Here is a 19358-nt window from a genome sequence, read left to right on the forward strand (position 1 = left end):
GAACTCCAGAACAGAAATTAAAAATATTGAAAGGAAAGGATACAGTTGAAAATATAACAATACTGCATGCAAGCAGTTTTTTTGTTGAATTTCGTTTTTGATATGATTGTAGATTAAAAGTATAGAGTGGGAAAGGAAACACTCCTCTGCGCACATGTGTGTATGTGTGTATTTATACAGTATATATTTTAAAGTGTAAATTCAGTTTCCCTTCGTTCTCCCCTTTTTCCATCCAAGTAAGAGGACTGTTAATGGATTATAAACCTGCGTGCATATTTTACACTTAGATTCTTTGCTGGCATTAGTCCATTAATTTAAGTGGCATTAGATTAGCATAAAATTTGGCTCACCACCTGTGCAGGATTCTCACCGCTGGCTCTTTGCTTCTTAGTATGAGACTAACCAAACTCCCCTAGCTGTGAAGTTTTGTTTTTATTCTTGAGCACAACAGTAGTAGTGAAGAGCATGACCACTGTGCTCCTCTTAGAGAGAGTGTAAACGGCACCTTCCGAACTTTAGTCAGTTCCTTACTTTCGGTTGGTAAAGGAGCTTCCTGGAGGAGACTGTGCTTTATTATTCCAGCTCTTTGGATCACAGTGAGGTTCACTGGGTATCCTCTTCTCCCAGTCAGGTCCAGTATAGTTGTGCAAAATTTTTCAGGCCTCGTGCTTCCATGCGCTTTAGAACTTCTTTATTTTCATGGTCCTTTAGTGCGTGTTTCTCTGCAGTAGTCTGACATTTGTCTCGGTGCTTTGGAACAGAGTTTTTGTTCCTGCCACTGTGTTGCCTCGATATTGTTTTAGCCAACACCCTGGCACTACCAAGATATTTTAGTGGGTGTTCTCTGCACTCTGATGACAGCATTGCTATCACCACATGAGATGCCTGCTCCAGTGCCCCAGTTTCACAATAGTCTTAAGGCTACTCATTGCATTAGTGCCTGCACAGCTGTTTCAGTGCTGACTTAATTTTGAAGCTTGAGCCTATCTCAGTGCTTGTTTCTTTTTTGGCCCTAGAGGTCTGCTCAGGTCTAATTTTTAGGTCTGACCTGGACCCAAGCCCATCCACTCTGAGCCTGAGAGGGTTGAATCATTTTCTGACTCAACTCTTCTGCCTGAACCTGAGTCACTGCCACCACCTCCTGCCCCTGAGGTCGGCTCTCCTCCGCTTGTGCTCAAATAAATTTGTTAGTCTCTAAGGTTCCACAAGTACTCCTCGTTCTTTTTGCTGATAGAGACTAACATGGCTACCACTCTGAAACCTGAAAGGGTCCTGTTGTTTTCCCGCCTGATCTGGACCCAACACTTCAGATTAACTTTTACTGTGTGTGGGAATCAAAATAACCTAGGTCTTTTCCTTGTGCTAGCTTTCAGGGTTTCACGGTGAAAAACGTTGCATAGACTGCAACATCTCTTGCATCAAATCTAATTCAGGGTTTGTTGCTTTTCGTATTTGAAGTGGGCTTGATTGTTTCACACTCAGGTTAATGAGGTTAATGTTAGGTGCTAGTATTTTGCAGCTTTTTCTAAACAGGTTAGGAATTAATATTCTAGAAGTAATAAAGAATAATTAAAAGTTACTGTAGCCTATGTTAAGCAAAAACCTGCTTTGTTTTTAATAATGGTGTGGTATTAAGTTTACAGCAAGTTATCAAATGGCTTTAGGCGGTTTTAGGTGGTTGTTCCTGTCTTTTTCTTCTTTACTCAGCTTTGTTCTCCTGTACCACGCAGGCTAGTTTCAAACCAGTGCTGTGACTTCACTTGCAACTCTGCTTCTCTGTTGCACAGGGTAACTCCTGGCATTTCAGAAAGGAAGTGTTCATTAAGATTGACTTGCATTAGTGGTGCACTTCAGTAATAGCACAGAACACATCTCTGGCAGTTCACACAGCATGTACAGATGTGGCTGTAGGTTATGGTACAGCACTATAATTTTGTGAGTGTTCAGTGGATTCAAGGTATAGACCTTGCTGGTTGCAAAATAGATTTGGTAATGAACATTTAATTTATAACTTTAAACAAGCCTTGATGTCCATTTAATGTTAGGGAGTTAGAGTGGAGAGTTCTAGTACCGATTTATCTGAATTTTAATAGAATTTTGGGATCCAAAACCACTGCTTTATTTTAAAGTTTTAAAATTTGATTCCACATTGTTGGATAAGAGATGAATACTTAAAAAACAATTATAAGGAGTTAGATCTGCAAAAAGCCAATCTGTATGTTCTTTGGGGAAAAAAGTGTCTCTTTAATCCTTGTCAAGCTAGCTTGTATTGGATCCTAGTGAAGACAAGGCAATTACAGTTTACATGTTTGCTAGGCTCACCCGCAGGGTTACTTTAACTAGCTAACAAATGTTAGAATTGCGATTTTAACATGGGTTAATTAACATATGCCATGCAACATGGGCAAAAATGTGTGTTTTTTGTAAATGGAGAGAAGATCTTACAATATGACATTTATGGGGCTGCATCTTAGCCAGTTGCCCAATACTGTAATAGTATCTCTCCCTTTGCATGTTTTGGAGCATCTCCAAAACTCCACCTGCCAAACCCTCCTCCAAAATACATGTTTCTTAATTGTTTTACCCTTGAGTAATTGCATTTTGTCATTCTAGTTAGGCAATCCATAAAGCCTGATGGGTAAATTGGAGATGCATAATCAGTTTTTGTATGAGTAAAATTCTACTTTGTTCCTAGTTTAAACATTTCCTGACATTCCCAATAGCCCTGCTACCTAGGAGATTGGGTGTCTTGCTGTTGCAATAAAAGCTGCGTAATCTCCACATTAAGACTGCTGCTGTGTGATCCCAAATTCCCCATTCCCACAGTCTTGATTATTTCTTCTTTAATTTGCCTCCTTCACTGGAAAACTCTCTAGTGTTACCTGTACAGTCATTTCCTATGCAGGTCTCTGAAGTTGCCTCTTGTTTTCTTCTGGCTGGATTGTTATGATGAGTAAGTTATCTCCTGTAGTCTTTGAGCACTTCACAGTAGTGTTGAGGCTAAAACCATTAATACTTGTAAAGTGCTTTGCACTTCTATTGCATATATCTAATGTGCTTTCAAAGTCCTAGTGATGTTTTGACTTTCTGCAAAGAGGAAAAATAACAATAGGCAAAATGATTGGGTACACTTCTTAATATTAATATAGAGGCACCATCAATTGAATATGCTCTGTCTGGTTCTTGCTAAATCTTAGTATCCTCATCTGCCTCTGCCATTCATTGTATTTTCTGATCTTTTCACAGTGATCCAAAACTAGATTCCATTCTTGAAGTGTCAGGGTAGGCTCTACATGGCCACCTACCTCTTTATGTTCTTATCTTACCTACTTTCATTTGTCTCCTGTTGGCTTCCACTTCCATCACCATTGTTTATTTTATATCTTACAATGGTGCTGCATTTTGTGCATAGATCTTTCATTTCTGCCGTGAAAGGGTCAGCAGTTGCCCATGTTCATGTGCTGTTTCTGCCAGTTGTGTGACTAGCTTACACTTGATGCAGTTTGGGAGTCATTTTTGGCTTCATACTGGAATGTGAAAGTGGCTCAGCCTCTACATTGGACTCCTTCTTCTTCTTCTGTCAGACAATCAGCATTCTTTTGTTGAATTCTTAGCTTAACTTTGATACAAGCTCCATACTGTGTCAGAACATACTGTGAATATATAGTTTTCTATTCTCCATGACAATAGGTCTCTTCCACTACACTTTAACTATCAGCACCCTATCAGTAATATATACATCATTTCATTGTGGCAAATCAGTGGATTTTTACTATAGTAGACATAATAAAAGATGACTTCAGTATTTTACTGAAACCCACAGCCAGTTTTCTTTGGAGAAGGGCCAAGTCTTGAAAAGTTTACCTGACAGCTTTCTAGCCTAAAGAAAGTGGAGCTTGTCTTTGGTACGGCAGCTGTGCTTTTGTAGTACCATAGTGTAGAAACTTGCTACAATGACGGAAGGAATTTTTCCATCACTGTAGTTAATCCACCCTCTAGAAAGATAGTACACAGTACTTAGGATGGATGGATGGATCTTTGACTTTGAGTGATTTCTTTGCTGGGAAAAGATGTTTCACTGAAATCCGCTGGTTTTTTTTGCATTTTTTTAATGTTTACATTTTTTGTTTGATTATGGACAATTCCCGCTGAAGAAGGGATGTTTTTAGTTGGGTAGAAATCGTGTATGTCACTTATTTTTGGGTCTGTTAAGATATCTTGCTATCTCCCTTGTCTGCTTTTTTCCTCATGGATCAATGTGGTTAATAGCAATTTCAGGATAGTATGATACTTAGAAGTATTCTTTCTACTAAGCCTTTATACTGTTGTTGAAAACTGTAAAGGAAGAGTGTTGAAAGAGGTAAAAGCATTTAGTTTCTTTTTAAATATTTTTGATTTCTGATAAAAGCTTCTGAAAATATCTATAACACTTTTCATTTTTTATTGAGATAGATATCTCAATATTTGCACATTTTTTTTAACTGAAAACACAAAACCTAAAATCGCCCAGACACTTTGGTGATGGATGCTTTAGAATTCATGTGTTAATCATTTTGCTAAAGGTATATGAGAGAACCGGTCATAGTATCTTGCTGTTTCTTGTTCTAATAGCTACTTAAAAAAATTCAGTAATACAATAGAGAGAAAAGGTGTTTTATGAATTACAGCAATAGTGAGGGCAGTAATGTTTCCAGGGATACAGTACATTGGGTTTTGGAAAACTAGAAATATGTAGTTTAGAAGCATTATAAAGAATTATTGATAAGTACAGAATTTTAATATTTTATGCTCATCAGGTCCAGGGTTAAGTCTTTGCTAGGTGAACTGGTGAGTTAGGCACACATGCTGAATGCTTTTTAAGGTACAGTAACTCCTCACTTAATGTTGTAGTTATGTTGCTGAAAAATGCAACTTTAAGTGAAACGATGTTAAGCTAATCCAATTTCCCCCATAAGAATGAATGTAAATGGGGGGTGGGGGGGGGGTTAGGTTCCAGGGAAATTTTTTTGCCATACAGTATAGTACTATAGTTGGGAGGTGCCCCTGCCCTACCCCACACAGGCACAGCCCACTGGCACTGGAGACAATGTGGCAGGCAAGGAGGCTGAAGGTGCTGTAGGCTAGGAGAAGCACGTTGTGCCGCAGCACTTGCAGCTTCCCCTACTCTGCAAGCACCAGGGGCGAGGGGCTCCACCCTCGGCCGGCCCACTCCACCCCTTCCCCCAAGCCCCCACCCTTAACCTGCTTCTTCTTCCTCCCCCCCCCCCCCCCCTTACTCCGCACGCTGCATCCTTGCTCCTTCCCCCGCCCTCCTGCCCGTGGCAATCAGCTGGCTTGCAACATTCAGGGGGCAGGAGGGAGTGGGGAGGAGCGAGGACTCGGTGCCAGCCTCCCCCTCCCTCTCCTGCCTTCTGCCTGCGGCAATCAGGTGGTTTGTGGTGTTCAGGAGACAGGGGAGGGAGGGAGAGCCTGTGTGCCGAGTCCTCCCTCCTGAACACCACAAGCCAGCTGATTGCCGCGGGCAGGAGGCGGGGGGGCAAAAGGGGGAAGGCGCTGATCCACTGGGTCTGCTGGTGGGCGGGAAGCACTGTAGGAGGGGCGTAGGGGAGCTGATAGGGGGGCTGCCAGCTGTGGACAAAGCAGGCAGCCAAACGACATTATGGTGAAGCATTGCAGAATTTTAAATGGAGCATGTTCTGTAATTGAGCAGGGATGTAAGATCGAAACAACGTTAAGCAGGGAGTTACCGTACATGTGTTCCATGAGCATCAATAAAGCACTGCTATGTTTGTGTGAACTGGGTTTGACTTTCTTTAGGTGAGTAGTGGAATCTTATTTTTGTTAAGGGAAGTGTAAAAATGTACCAATCAAATGTGGAGTGATGCTTTGTCTCTTTCAGAAAGATGAAGGTAGTGATGGTAGTTTGAGTGATAGCCACATATCCCCTCCAGCCAAACGTATCTTGAAACATGCTGATCCTGTGTGCAAAGACAAATCAAAATCACGCAATACTGGGCAGCGAGAGGAATGGAGCATTTCAGCTGGACAGTCCAGGTAATCTGGTGCACTTTTCGTATAGTCTACATTGTCTGTCTTCTGGAATGAGAACTATGTGAATCCTATGGGTTGCGTTCCTCCTTATGTGACACCACTTTATCTGTTAAAATGGGAATGGTGGAAGGTGTTAGGGTCCAATTTTATGTTGTTTGTGCATCCAGAACTCTGTGACTTCATTAGGAGTTCTATGTGCTCAAGGAATAAGCAGCTGACCCTAAATTTAAATTAGGAAATGGGTGTTTTCATCCTCTTGTATGCAAGATGGTCCAGCCTTCTCCTTTTCAATGGTGTTTTTAGCCTCTCCATTGTTAGACAACTCATGGCTGACTCAGGAGTTTAGTATATTAGAAGCAGGCCAAAGTACTATGCATTCCATATAACCAAAACTGAAGGAGACATTAGTTTCATTTTCTGACCGATTGATTTAATTTTAAGAAAAAGTTTCCAGGTTTAAAGAGGTTCAATTGGATACAAGTAATTATGTGAATATATGGACACCAAGCAAAAGCCTCAAGCTGTTGTGCCTGGGACAGCTTGTTTGAACACTGATCTTGGCCCTTGTAACTGCTACTGCATATTGTATAGGACTAGACATTCTTTGTTTCATATTGTTTTAAACTCAGTAAGTGAGAGACAAAGTCATCCTTGTTACTGTTAGCATATGGGAACTACAATAGCTAATTATAAGGCAACACTCCCTAAGGTGGGACACATTTAGATACCAAATTTGATTCAAATTGATGTGGATAAGACAGGTGATTATTTAAACTGAGAACTGGATGACTACAGCTTATTATATAGCATGCTTCCTTCAGAAATCATCTTGGAGCATATACAGCCACCTCTGATATGCTGGGTCATTTAACAGTCTACACCAGCACTACACAACAGTTTAGCTGTTAGACAAGATGTAAAAGAACATGGTGGATTGATTTAAGTCAAAGCAATTTAAATCACCGATTTTAATCATTTAAAGCAGCAAACTGGAAACCTTGTTTAAAATCATTGATTTTAATCATGCTTTGCTTTTGAACTTTTTAATTATTTTCCTAAAGAAAGGTTGATTCTCATTTGTTGATAACCAATAAGATATGTTGAATTGCAACTACGTATAGCCTTTATGCTAAATTTAGTGCTTCTTTTTGCTAATCAGAGGGATACACTATATTGACACACATTTATTTAAATAATTACGTAGCTAACTTGAATTTTTTCATATTCTTAGCTCTTACATTTTTATTATGTTAGAAAATGGTGAATTTCTTATTAGATTTTTTTTACTTGTGATTTGTCAAGCTCTCTTTGGATGGAAATTCAAATGTGATTAAAATGCACATTTTTTTAATTTGTAATAAACTTCCTTTAATGTGTTGGATACACAAAAAGAAGTATAAAAGTTTATCAAAACCTATTTTACATTAAAAAAGGAACTGTTATCTATAGTTAATGAATTGAACTGGTAGTTTCTGTCATCTGTCCTTCAAGATTTTAGAACTAGTGTAGGTCTCATCCTTTCAGACCTCGTCTTTTATTGATAGATTGTAAGGGGAAAGCAAGCTTTCCGGCTTTTTCAATTCCCAATTGGTCTCTTAACTTTGAATGAACTAGTCGTTGAACTGAACTAGTTGAATAAAGTGAAATGAAAAAAATCTTCTCCTTGCACCTGCAGAAGAGGCTACTGCTGTCAAAAACATTTATCACTTCAGAAAACTCCAGTTCCAGATGATTATTCTGTGACTTCCACCAGTCCAGTGGTTTGACTTTCTTTAAAATGGGCAGCAAACATGTACTGATTAATATTTTATTATTTAATGTAAACAATTATAATAGATTATAATAAGTTTAGGCCTACACATAGGTTGTCAATTTCAAATTTAACTTTAAATAAAATACAGGTTTATTTTTAAAAAAATATGTTAATTTAAATAAAATCTGAGTTTTTTTTTTTTTTTTTAATTGATCCTGGAAGAATATCACTTAGGTGAACTCAATTTGCCTGAACTGAAATTTGGCCAGGACATTGGAGCTAACATCATTGGTCCTTTAAGAAGTGCTATGATGTGTTTAATGACTGGATCTTGGTCTGTTACAGAAACTAGATTTAAAGTAGAAAACTGAGATTAAAATAAAATTTTAGCAATGGGCTACTTGAACAATCCCAGAAGAGCCATGCATAATAACCTGTGTGGAGATTCTGCTTTTTGGTATTAAGCAACAAATACATGTGACCATAAAGCCATTACTACTAATTGTTTATCAAAAATGCCTGAGAGGATCATGATTTGCAGATGCAATTCTCCTATGTGTTCTGATCCATCACCGTGACAAGGTTTTGAGGTCTACCATGGTGAGTCTCTTGGTTTATGAAAAATTGGTATGCCTTTCCCAGGTAAATAATAGTAGAAGCCCATGTCCTAGTTAAATCCATCTCTTCAGAAGTAGTAATTTTTGCAAGAGTAAAGGGGCAGTGGAGCCTGGGTCAAATGATTTCCCTTTTCCTTTTTCAACTGGTTAATTTATTCATTTTCCAACCTAAAATCAGTTATCCCCCCTGCCTTCCACTGTGGACAATAGTTGTTGCAGTTCAGTGGTCCTTTATACACATTGTAAAGCACTTAAGATCCTTCAGGATGACAGGTGGTATATGAATATAAATTCCTGATTTGACTAATCTATCTTGATTTTATATGTACTGGTACCAACAAGATATTTTCAGCTAATATTCTATCATAATTTTAGGGCATTTGTACATTTTAATTCTAAGAGTATAACTTATGTTTTAGTAAGTTAGTCTTAACAGATAAGAAATACACCTCTACCCCGATATAACGCTGTCCTTGGAAGCTAAAAAATCTTACCGCGTTATAGGTGAAACCGCGTTATATTGAACTTGCTCTGATCCGCTGGAGTGTACAGTCCCCCCCCCCCCCATCACTGCTTTACCGCGTTATATCCAAATTCGTGTTATATCGGGTCGCGTTGTATCTGGGTAGAGGTGTACAATCTTTTACTCTAATGTAAAAATCAAGACTGAATATATGGTACAATAATTTGTTAAATCATGTAATTTATGGAAGAGATTTGGATCATGTTTTGGCTCTCATACCAACCCAGTGGGAGTTAACTTTCCTTTAGGAAAACTAACTTTAAAAAAAGAAACACAGAATACTTATGATTGAGGTCTTAAGTAATATTTTTACTGTTGATTTAAGTAATCTTGATTTGTCAGTCTTTTTTCCTTCAGTTATTAGATTTGTTAAATAGATTTAATTTTTTTGTTTTTATAACTTTGCCCTGCACATTTTTATTGCTCAGTTTTCATTGGTTTCAGTTATCTACCAAAACATTAAGAGCTTAAATGGTGTTTGCTTCTGACTAGCAGCAGCAAGAGTACTGTTTCTGGAACCTGTGTGGGGCTTCTTTAACAGGTGGGGACATAAGTGAAATGGTGTAGCCTATTAGTGGAGCAGATATTGATATATCTTTTTCAGTATGGTGATACTAGTTAAAATTGTTTATTAGTATAAAAATAAAATATTAGAATAATGTTAAGAACACAAGGATGGGTCAGACTAATGGTTCATCCAGCCCAGTATCCTGTCTTCTGACAGTGGCCAATGCCAACTTCAGTTCCAACTTCAGATGCAAGCCAAATTCTTGAGAGCATATTTTACAAATGCTTTAAATTATGCTCAATGTATAACACTTAAGGATTTCTATTTCAAAAGTGTTGGTTGCATTGTCGCTTTTATGTAGTAAATGAAATGTTGATATATTTTGCATATTTAATATAATTGTTTTCCAGGTTAACGTCTCAGGCTGGTGCTACATTACCAACTGGACGTAGCTTATGTGAGTGTTTTCCCTTTGGTTATTTTATATCTATATTTAATCTTAACTACTTTTATATTGATGATTCTCAAATGTATATATTTTGACACCTTCATTGGTGTGTTTCTCCCTGTGTTTACAAGAAACTGTTTTCTCTCTGATTCCTTCAGATAATTTATTGGATGCTTCCTTTGGGCACGAGTAAGGTAAAGATTCTGTCACGGGTATTTTTAGTAAAAGTCAGGGACGGGTCGCAGGCAATAAACAAAAATTCACGGAAGCCTGCGACTAGAGCCCTGCATGGATACAAAATTTGTATCTGCATCCGATTGGCAAACGTGGGCCATGGATATAAAGTGGATAGCTGCAGATTTGCGGGGCTCCAGATATAAAATTTGCATCTGCATCCAATCCACGGATATCAACAGATTAGCAGGGCTCTACCTGCGACCTGTCCCTGACTTTTAGTAAAAATACCATGGAAGGGGGACTGGGATAGGAACAGAGTACTGCCAGGACTGCTGGAGCTTGCAGCTGCTCCAGCCCCACCGCTGCTTCTCCGGGAGGGGCTGGCTGCTGCTGCTCCACCCCTAGCCGCTGCTGTGGCGGTGGGGAACCACTGCTTCAGTGGGCCTGGGGCTTGCTGCGGGTTAGCTGTTCTGGCGGGCAGCCCCATGGCTGACAGCTGCTCCAGCCCTGCTTAGAAGAAGTCATGAAGGTCCCGAAAAGTCACTGAATCCATGACCTCTGTGACATAACTGTATTCTTAGGCACAAGGAGCATCATCAAACATAATTCCATCTCTCTTCCCAATTCAGAATTCCCATTTGGTGTCTCCTGGCCATAAGCTTGTCTACACTCGCAGCAACGTGTAGGTTACGTACAGCTATACACTGCAGTGAAAGGCAGGCTGCATCCACACTCACTGCGATGTGTAGCTACATGTGGCAGTGGGAGGCACTGGGAAAAGGCTGCGGCAGTGGGGAGTTGCTAGAGCCTTTTCTCGTTGCCTTCTCCCTGCCAGTCTCTTATCCCATGTTGGAGTCTTTCACTGCAGCAGGGAAAGGCTCTGACAGCAGGACACCACACTACTAAAAATAGCGGCATAGATATGGAAGACACTACTTGGGCATGTAGAGAGCCGTATAGGGTATATACCCTAAGGGTCTACTTGCCTAAGCAGTGCCTCAGTGTCTACACTGGTATTTCTACCTAGCTAGCTGGGTGTGCAGTTACAAGTGTAGACCTGCCGTTGATCCCAAATTTTACCTTCATGGACTTGTTTTGGCCTGTTTCTTGCAGGTAATATCTTTAATTTATCCAGTCCCTTTGCTTACCTAATACCTGGCCTTCTCTGGCCCAGCATGCTGTTTCACGACTGTTTTTGAGACCTGCTACGTCTGCAGCTCCTGCCACCTAGAACAGTGTTCCTGTGAATCTTCACCTTAGCAGTTTGCCAGTTCATTTAAAATCTCAACTGAAAACGTATCCAGTTTTCATGTCTATACTTCTTAATTTCTGTCTCCTTTAGTTATGCATTGAGTCCGAGAGTATATTCAATTCCATTAAGTATTTTGATAATTATTTATTAATTTTATTATTGTAGTGCCTAAAGAACCAACTAAAAATGGGGCTCCATAGTCTAGGCACTGGACAAAGTAGCATACATAGATTTCTATGCAAAATAAAATTGTATTGTATCAGTAAAATAAAACCTTTTGATACTGTACTTAAAGAAAAGAGTAAGAACTGAAACTGCGAAGGTTGACTGACAGTCTTAATGTTAACTTTAAAATACTGAATATTTGGTGTGCAAATACAAACTTACCACAAAATAATATATATTTATGTACAAGTAAATAGCCCAAATGGCACAGAAGTACAGTTAGTAAAATAACATTGGTAGGGACTTAAAACAGATAACTCCTACTACAGTAAATGTCAGGATGCACATTCAGGGGGAACTGACTCTGTTTCTTAATATTGTTTGGTTTCTTATCCTTGTTAAGTAATCTGATTATTGAATTCTTGTTTGTAAGAATGTTGTTTCCTGCATTTTGAAGTAGTAATACAAATTTCTCTTAGCTCTCAAAAGCCATCCCCTTCGAGGGGAAAAAAAGGGAGATGGGGACCATGGTTGCATAAACGGAGATATAGAAGTGAGAAAAAGTTGTCGGTCCAGGAAAAACAGATTTGAAACTTTGAATCAGAGTTTATTGTTTGATCAGCTAGTAAACAGGTATGTGTGGATACTTCAGTTGCACACGTCACAAAGCATCTTGATGGGTTTTTTTTAAACAGTTAGAACTGCAATACAGAGCTTTCTATCTAAATGTCATTTAAATAAGTGAACAACAGTAACAACAATGGTTGGAAGTTAAATACATCTTGCTTGTATGGCTGAATTATAAAATGTCAACAAGTTCGTAGCTGTTTCTTTACCACTTGTTGTTAATGAGATACTCCATACAGGATTGGTGTCACTTTTTGACTTTACAATGCAGATAAAGTTGATCAGAGAGGAAGGCACAGTCTGTTGATCTCAACACAGGAGTGGGAGCCAGGAATTCCTTGCTTTGAAAGTGGTTTCCTCTGTGGCCTTGGGCAAGTCACTTAACCCCTCTGTCTCAGTTTTCTCTTCTGTAAACTGGGTATAATATGTACCTTTGAGAGATACTGAGTATCAGTGTTTGCAAAATGTTTTAAACGTGAAAAATGTTCTGTAACTGCTAAGTATGATCTTTATTACTGATAAAAAATGTATTCTGCTGAACTTTAGTTTTTCACAGAAACTGCTTTTTTCAATGTTCTCAGTAATCACTTGGTATCAGTTTATAAGTTTCTCTTGAGTTACTTTTTCCCTGGTTGAATTTAAAGCCCTTTTTTATTCAACTCCTCTTCCTCCTCAATATAGTAATAGGAAAGCAATCTACTATAAAGATGGTAATGTGATAAGATTGTGATACTGACGCCTGCATTTGTGTTTACATTGAGCCAAAATGTCCAAAATTATAAACAATAACTTGAATGTATCTAGATCAGTTAGGTTGTACATCAGAAATACTTAATAGTATTGATTATAAATTCAAAGGGAAAAAATGCTTTTGGGTGACATTCTCTCCCTATTAATGTTAATGGCAAAACCTCCATCATTTTTTTTTCTTTTGTATATTAACAGTGCCATTCAGTGTAATAGAAATCGTATAAGGCTTTTTTCAACTTAAATAGAGAGAAACTTAGTATTTACACAAGTATACAATTATAAATTGATCTATGGAAGTCCCTAAAGCTGTATTGACAAGACTTGCCACTAATCGCTTTCTTCAGTTTTGTGGTATCAGTCACATATTGTGTTTGATGCTTTTCTACACTTTGTTTCTATCTTCTGTTTTGTCAATTGGTAGTGGTGGTTCAAGTCTCTTATTATCTCATTTAGGTCCAAACTTCTGTTTTTCTTATGTTTAAATGTGTAACCTGTTTGTTAGTTGTCCTGTCAAAACCGTGCATGATATTAAGCTTTTGTCCCTTTTCCTCCTCTGTTTTCCTTATTTTAACATCTTGATTTTTAGTTTAATTTTGACTCTTGTTGAAGGGGTTTCTCCCTGTGTGTGTGTGTGTGTGTGTGTGTGTGTGTGTATGGTGGTCACACTACACACTATCAGGTTTGGTGGAAGGGAATGACCCTCTTCCAACAAATTCCCAAAAGTTTCACCAGACTTCTAAATAGTTATCCTTACCTCCATTGATTTCAGGATTTCACACTCTTTGGATTTACCTTTAAAGTGCTGACTGGAAATGATTGAAAGTTGATAACAGTTTCCAACTGTTATGCAGCTTTCGTACATTTTCAGTGGACAGGTATCCACAGTACACAAACCTTCACTACAGTTAGCAATAATTTAACAGTCATGACAAATAAGTAGATGATTGATTTGGGCCTGGCTGATGACTTGTCATCTCCTTCCCGAGAAGTGGTCCGTCCTGCTCAGTCCGTAGCACCATCAGTTTAACAACACTTTAAAGACGTTTAAGGTAAAAGTCCTTCTCTGGAAGAGCTTGCAGTCTAATTTTACAATGATTAAGTTAAGTGATGCAACAGAGGCAAATTAATGAGCAGTGGAGTTCTATATGTCTCTTTTATTTCACATATTTGGTCATTTTAAAAAAATTTCTTTATTTGTTAGCCCTTGCCTCAGAGAAATGCTGACATTTGATAGAGCTTACAGGACTGAGGTACATTTACAGGAGTGCAGTGTTGCTACCTGTGCTACGCTGGTTATGTGGATGAAAAGCTTCAGTGTCACAGGCTGTCAGTCTGGTACTTTTCACAAGTATACCATTCAGACTCACCAGATTTAAAAATTAACCCCCACAACTGACAAAGAGAACACACACTTAAAATTAAAATTGATATTAGAGTTTGATTCAAAGCCCATAAAATAATCGTTTTTTCTCTTTATGCAGACACTTTGTATACTTTTACCCTCTTCTTTCAATTTTCTTTATTATGGCTGACTATTTTTAGTTTAATTGATGGATTCAAGGAGTTGCAGGAGAGACTGAAATAAAATTTTAGTTAATCTGTAGATTTTATTCCATATATAATTCTGGGAATGATTGCAAAGAAATTATAATTTTAGTGTAGTGCGTTACATAGAATTATTTGTGTGTAAAAGTTCTGCAGCTCTTCTATTTTAAGTCTGAATATTTGTCTCTTTTATGTTAAATATTGTGCATATTTAGTACTGCTGAAGCTGTACTACAAGAAATGGACAATATTAACATCAGGCGGAATAGGAGGTCTGGAGAAGTAGAACGGCTGCGAATGTGGACAGACACAGAATTTGTAAGTTCAGAATCTTTCAAATTTTGGATAAAGGTAACATCCAGTGGCTATATGTATATTTTTATAACTCTCCATACGTCTGTTGCCTACAGTATGTTAAAATTCTAAAGCATTTTTTCAACTCCTAGCTAATGCTCACTGTTATAAATAAACACTGATGCTAGGTGTATTTAATTTTAGAAAGATATTAATATGTCATCCTGTTTGGTTAATGTGGAATTGACTGACACATTCTCATATAGTGCTAGTGTTGTTAAATTGGAGAGGAAACGTGGTTTAGTGGTCGAAAACAGGACTGGGCACCATGGTGGCCTGAGTTCTAAACACAGGCTTTGACATTGACACATCTGTGGCCCCGGGAGAGTCATTCCTCAATCCTCCTCATTTCGTAAGCTGAGAATACTTACCCTACCTCTCAGGGTTATTTGTTGGTAAAGCACATGGAAGATGGAAAGCACTACTTAGGTATTACCATTACTATTTGGGCTAACAATGCAGGTTACGAGGAATAGTATCAATTAATGAGCAAATTCATTTTGTTCTAGGAAAACATGGACATGTATTCTCGAGTGAAGAGAAGGCGGAAATCACTGAGAAGAAATAGCTATGGAATTCAGAACCATCACGAAGTGTCCACTGAAGGGGAAGAAGAAGGTATGGATTGTACAGATTAACTATAGGGCTTCATTTGAAACACTAATGAAACATACTGTTTAGAAGAAATAACTTCTTAAAATAGCTAGTGTATTGATACAAATACTGTACAGTACTACTGTACTGTAATAGAGAGAATTAGTAATAATTTGCTTTTGCTTAATAGAAAATGAACTGGGTCATTGGAAATACACAATATAGAAATTCTGCTCTTTAGCAAAGATTTATGGTGTCCGCAGGTTTCAGTGTACTGCTGAAAAGGATCTGAGAGTTATAGTGGATCACAAACTGAACTAAAGCTTTTGTTTAAAAGAAAAAAAGTTTGTTAAATTGGCATTACAAATATGGAACAATTTAAACCAGATTTCCTGTATCTTAGAACTGAAACAGTTGCCCTGGGTAGTGTAAACCACAGTGGGGTGTAAATTTTGAAACTCAGTGGAGGCAATTTAAATGATATTAACTGTTATAGTAGTGATTATTTTAGTAGAAACATCCAGCTGATATCTTTAGCCTATGTGTTTAGGTTTCTTTCAAAGAGCTTTTAATAGGAATTAGGCTGCAAATTTTAAAGTTGTAATTATTTTAGTATTTTATCAAATATTTGATTTCTTTTGGTTATCATGGGAATTTTGGGAGAATGAAAAGAGGAGCAAAGGTATTCTAGGTTTTTGGAAATCATAGAATTGTACCATCAGAAGGGATCTAGAGAGGCCATCAAGACCAATCCCCTGTGCTGAGGCAAGACCAAGTAAACCTAGACCAGGGGTAGGCGACCAATGGCACACGTGCCAAAGGCGGCACGCGAGCTGATTTTCAGTGGCGCTCACACTGCCCAGGTCCTGGCCACCAGTCTGAGGGGCTCTGCATTTTAATTTAATTTTAAATGAAGCTTCTTAAACATTTTAAAAACCTTATTTACTTTACATACAACAATAGTTTAGTTATATATTATAGACTTTTTTTTTATAGAAAGAGACCTTCTAAAAACATTAAAATATATTACTGGCATGCGAAACCTTAAATTAGCATGAATAAATGAAGACTCGGCACACCACTTCTGAAAGGTTGCTGACCCCTGACCTAGACCATCCCTGACAAGTGTTTGTCCAGTGTGTTCTTAAAAACCTCCAATGATGGGGATTTCACAACCTGTCTTGGAAGGCTATTCCAGAGCGTAACTACCCTCATAGTTAGAAAGATTTTCCTAATATCTATTCTAAATTTCCCTCCCTTTAGATTAAGGGTACGTCCAGACAACCCGCCATATTGGCGGGTAGCGATCGATTTATCGGGGATCGATATATCGATCCCCGAATGCGCACCCCGTCGACTCCGGAACTCCACCGGAGCGAGCGATGGTAGCGGAGTCGATGGGGGAGCTGCGGCCGTCGATCCCGCGCCATGCGGATGGGAGGTAAGTCGGAATAAGATATGTCGACTTCAGCTACGGTATTCCCATAGCTGAAGTTGTGTATCTTACATCAACCTCTCTTCTCCCCCCCCCCCCCCCCCCCGTGTAGATCAGGCCTATGCTTCTTACTTCAGTGAACATGAAGAACAATTGATCACTGTCCTCTTTATAATAGTCCTTAACATATTTGAAGTCTGTTATTAGGTCCCCGCTCAGTCTTCTTTTCTCAAGACTCAACATACCCAGTTTTCTTAACCTTTCCTTTTAGATCAAGTTTTCTAAACCTTTTATCATTTTATCTGCTGTCCTCTGGACACTCCACTTTGTTGACATCTTTTCTAAGTGTTGTGCCCAGCATTGAACACTGTACTGCAGGTGAAGTCTCACCAATGCTGAATCGAGCAGGACAGTTACTTCCTGTATCTTACATTTGATACTCTTGTTAATACACCCCAGAGTATTAGCCTTTTTTGCAACTGCATCACTTGGTTGACTCATATTCAGTTTTTGACCCACTATAACTCTCAGATCCTTTTCAGCAGTTGGCACGGAGTCACAGTTTCAGTAATCTGAATGAAGCCAGTCAGGACTATAGTGTAATGTGTCTCCCCTCAGGGCACACACTCACCAGGGCAAGAGGCCTCCCCGGCTTCAGTGATTCCTGGGTTTGACCTCGGAGCAGTCAGCACCCCTGTTCACACAGTGAGCTTCCCACAGTGAGTCTACCTGGATGGGACACCTGGGGAAGCCTTACAAACCCCCAAAGGGCCATGTACCCCAACTTTGCAGTCAGCAGTGACTCTCTGCCAGTGTTGTAAAACAGAAGGCTTTATTAGTCGTCAGGAACATCGCATAGAACAGATCTTGTTAACACAGAAACCAGGAAGTTACAGCAAAGTCCATCTTGAGGGGCTCCAGAGCCCTGGGCTCTTCTCCTGACACCCAGACCAGCAGATGGACTCCTTCCAGCAGCCCAACCTCACTCATGCCCAGCCTCATTCATGCCCAGCAGCCCCACCTCCATACTTTGTCTCTTTCCCAAGCAAACAGGTCATCTGGTCTCTTTGTTCTCCAACGCCTTTGGCTGGCTCCTTGCAGAAGATGGGCTCTGGCCATCAGTTGTGATGATACAGAGTGTTGTCCATTCTTTGTGCCCAGGCAGACAGTCAGTAGTCTAGGGGTCACTGCTATGATCACACACTCTTATCCTTTCACCTAGATACTTGAATAATACATTGGGAAAACTGAAGCCCACACACAGTATTCAGAGAAAACATTAAGAACATTCTCACTTCATCACAGCAGTACTACTACCTAGCCATTTTGTAGCTGTGCATTTTATTTTTCCTTTCTAAAGCAAGTATGTTGCACATATATTTATTGAATTTCCTCTTGCTGAATTCAGACTAATTCTCCAATTTGTCAAGTTTGTTTTGAATTCTAATCCTGTCGTCTAAAGTGCTTGGCACCCGTCCAGCTTACTATTAACTGCATATTTTATAAGTGTACTCTCTGCTCCATTATCCAAGTAATTAATGAAAATATTGAATACTACCAGACCTGGTTCTGATCTGTGGGGGACCCCATTTCATATGCCAGTGAACCATTGATAACTCCTCTTTGACTATGGTCTTTCAACCAGCTGTGCACCCACTGTATAGTAATTTCATGTAGACCACTTTTCCATAGTTTGCTTATGAGAATGTCATATAGGACTATGAAAAGCCTTACTGAAATCAAGATATATCACATCTTCTGCTTCCCCCCATCCATTGGGCCACTAACCCAGTCAAAGAAGGAAATTGTGTTGATTTGGCATGATTTGTTCTTGACGAATCCATGCTGGCTATTCCTTATAACCCTATCATCCTATAGGTGCTTACAAACTGATGGTTTAAAAAATTGTTCGAATATCTCTCCAGGTATGAAAGTTAGGCTGACTGGCCTATAAATCCCCAGATCCTCTTTGTTCCACTTTTAAAAGATAGATACTATGTTTGCCAGTCTGCTGGGGCCTCACCTGTCTTCCATGAGTTCTTGAAGATAATTCTTAATGGTTCTAAGATTGTTTCATCTAGTGCCTTAAGTACCCTAGGATGAATTTCATCAGGCCCTGCCGATTTGAATACATTTAATTTATCTAAATATTCTTTAAACTGTTCATTTCCTATTTTGGCTTTCATTCCCTCCCCATTTTTTTAATATTAATTGTGCTGAGTATCTACTCCTCATTAATCCTTTTAGTGAACACTTCAGCTTTCTTGATGTATAATCCGTTATTAGCTCTCTTTCCTCACTACTCTTTCCTTCACTAGTCTCTTGTTCCTAACGTATTTTAAAAAAACTAGTCTTATCTTCTTTGTCCCTTGCAAGGTGTAACTCATGTTGTGTCTTAGCCTTTCTGATTTTGTTCAGACATGCTTGTGCTGTTCTTTTGTGCTCCATCCTAGCAATTTGTCCATGTTTTCACATCTTTTAGCATTCCTTTTTGATTTGCATGTCATTTAAGAGCTCCTGATGGAGCCATATTGGCATCTTACTATTCTTCCTATCTTT

The 19358-nt window shown here is 38.9% G+C and overlaps 1 protein-coding gene across 4 annotated transcripts in view; it reads left to right on the plus strand.

Annotated features, from left to right (window-relative positions):
- ATAD2B (ATPase family AAA domain containing 2B) overlaps nt 1-19358 on the plus strand; it is a 155858-nt gene that overhangs the window by 15039 nt on the left and 121461 nt on the right. For all 4 annotated transcript variants that reach the window (XR_006174082.2, XM_008163070.4, XM_008163069.4 and 1 more), the window contains exons 2-6: nt 5900-6054; nt 9863-9909; nt 11974-12127; nt 14632-14734; nt 15280-15388. Coding sequence is in view for 3 of the 4 variants with exons in the window: in XM_008163070.4 (XP_008161292.2) it covers nt 5900-6054; nt 9863-9909; nt 11974-12127; nt 14632-14734; nt 15280-15388 (568 nt within the window). In the remaining variant the exon portion in view is untranslated. The remainder of the gene's footprint in view (nt 1-5899; nt 6055-9862; nt 9910-11973; nt 12128-14631; nt 14735-15279; nt 15389-19358) is intronic.

This window comes from Chrysemys picta, chromosome 3 (genome assembly GCF_011386835.1).
Source record: "Chrysemys picta bellii isolate R12L10 chromosome 3, ASM1138683v2, whole genome shotgun sequence".
NCBI lineage: Eukaryota > Metazoa > Chordata > Testudines > Emydidae > Chrysemys > Chrysemys picta.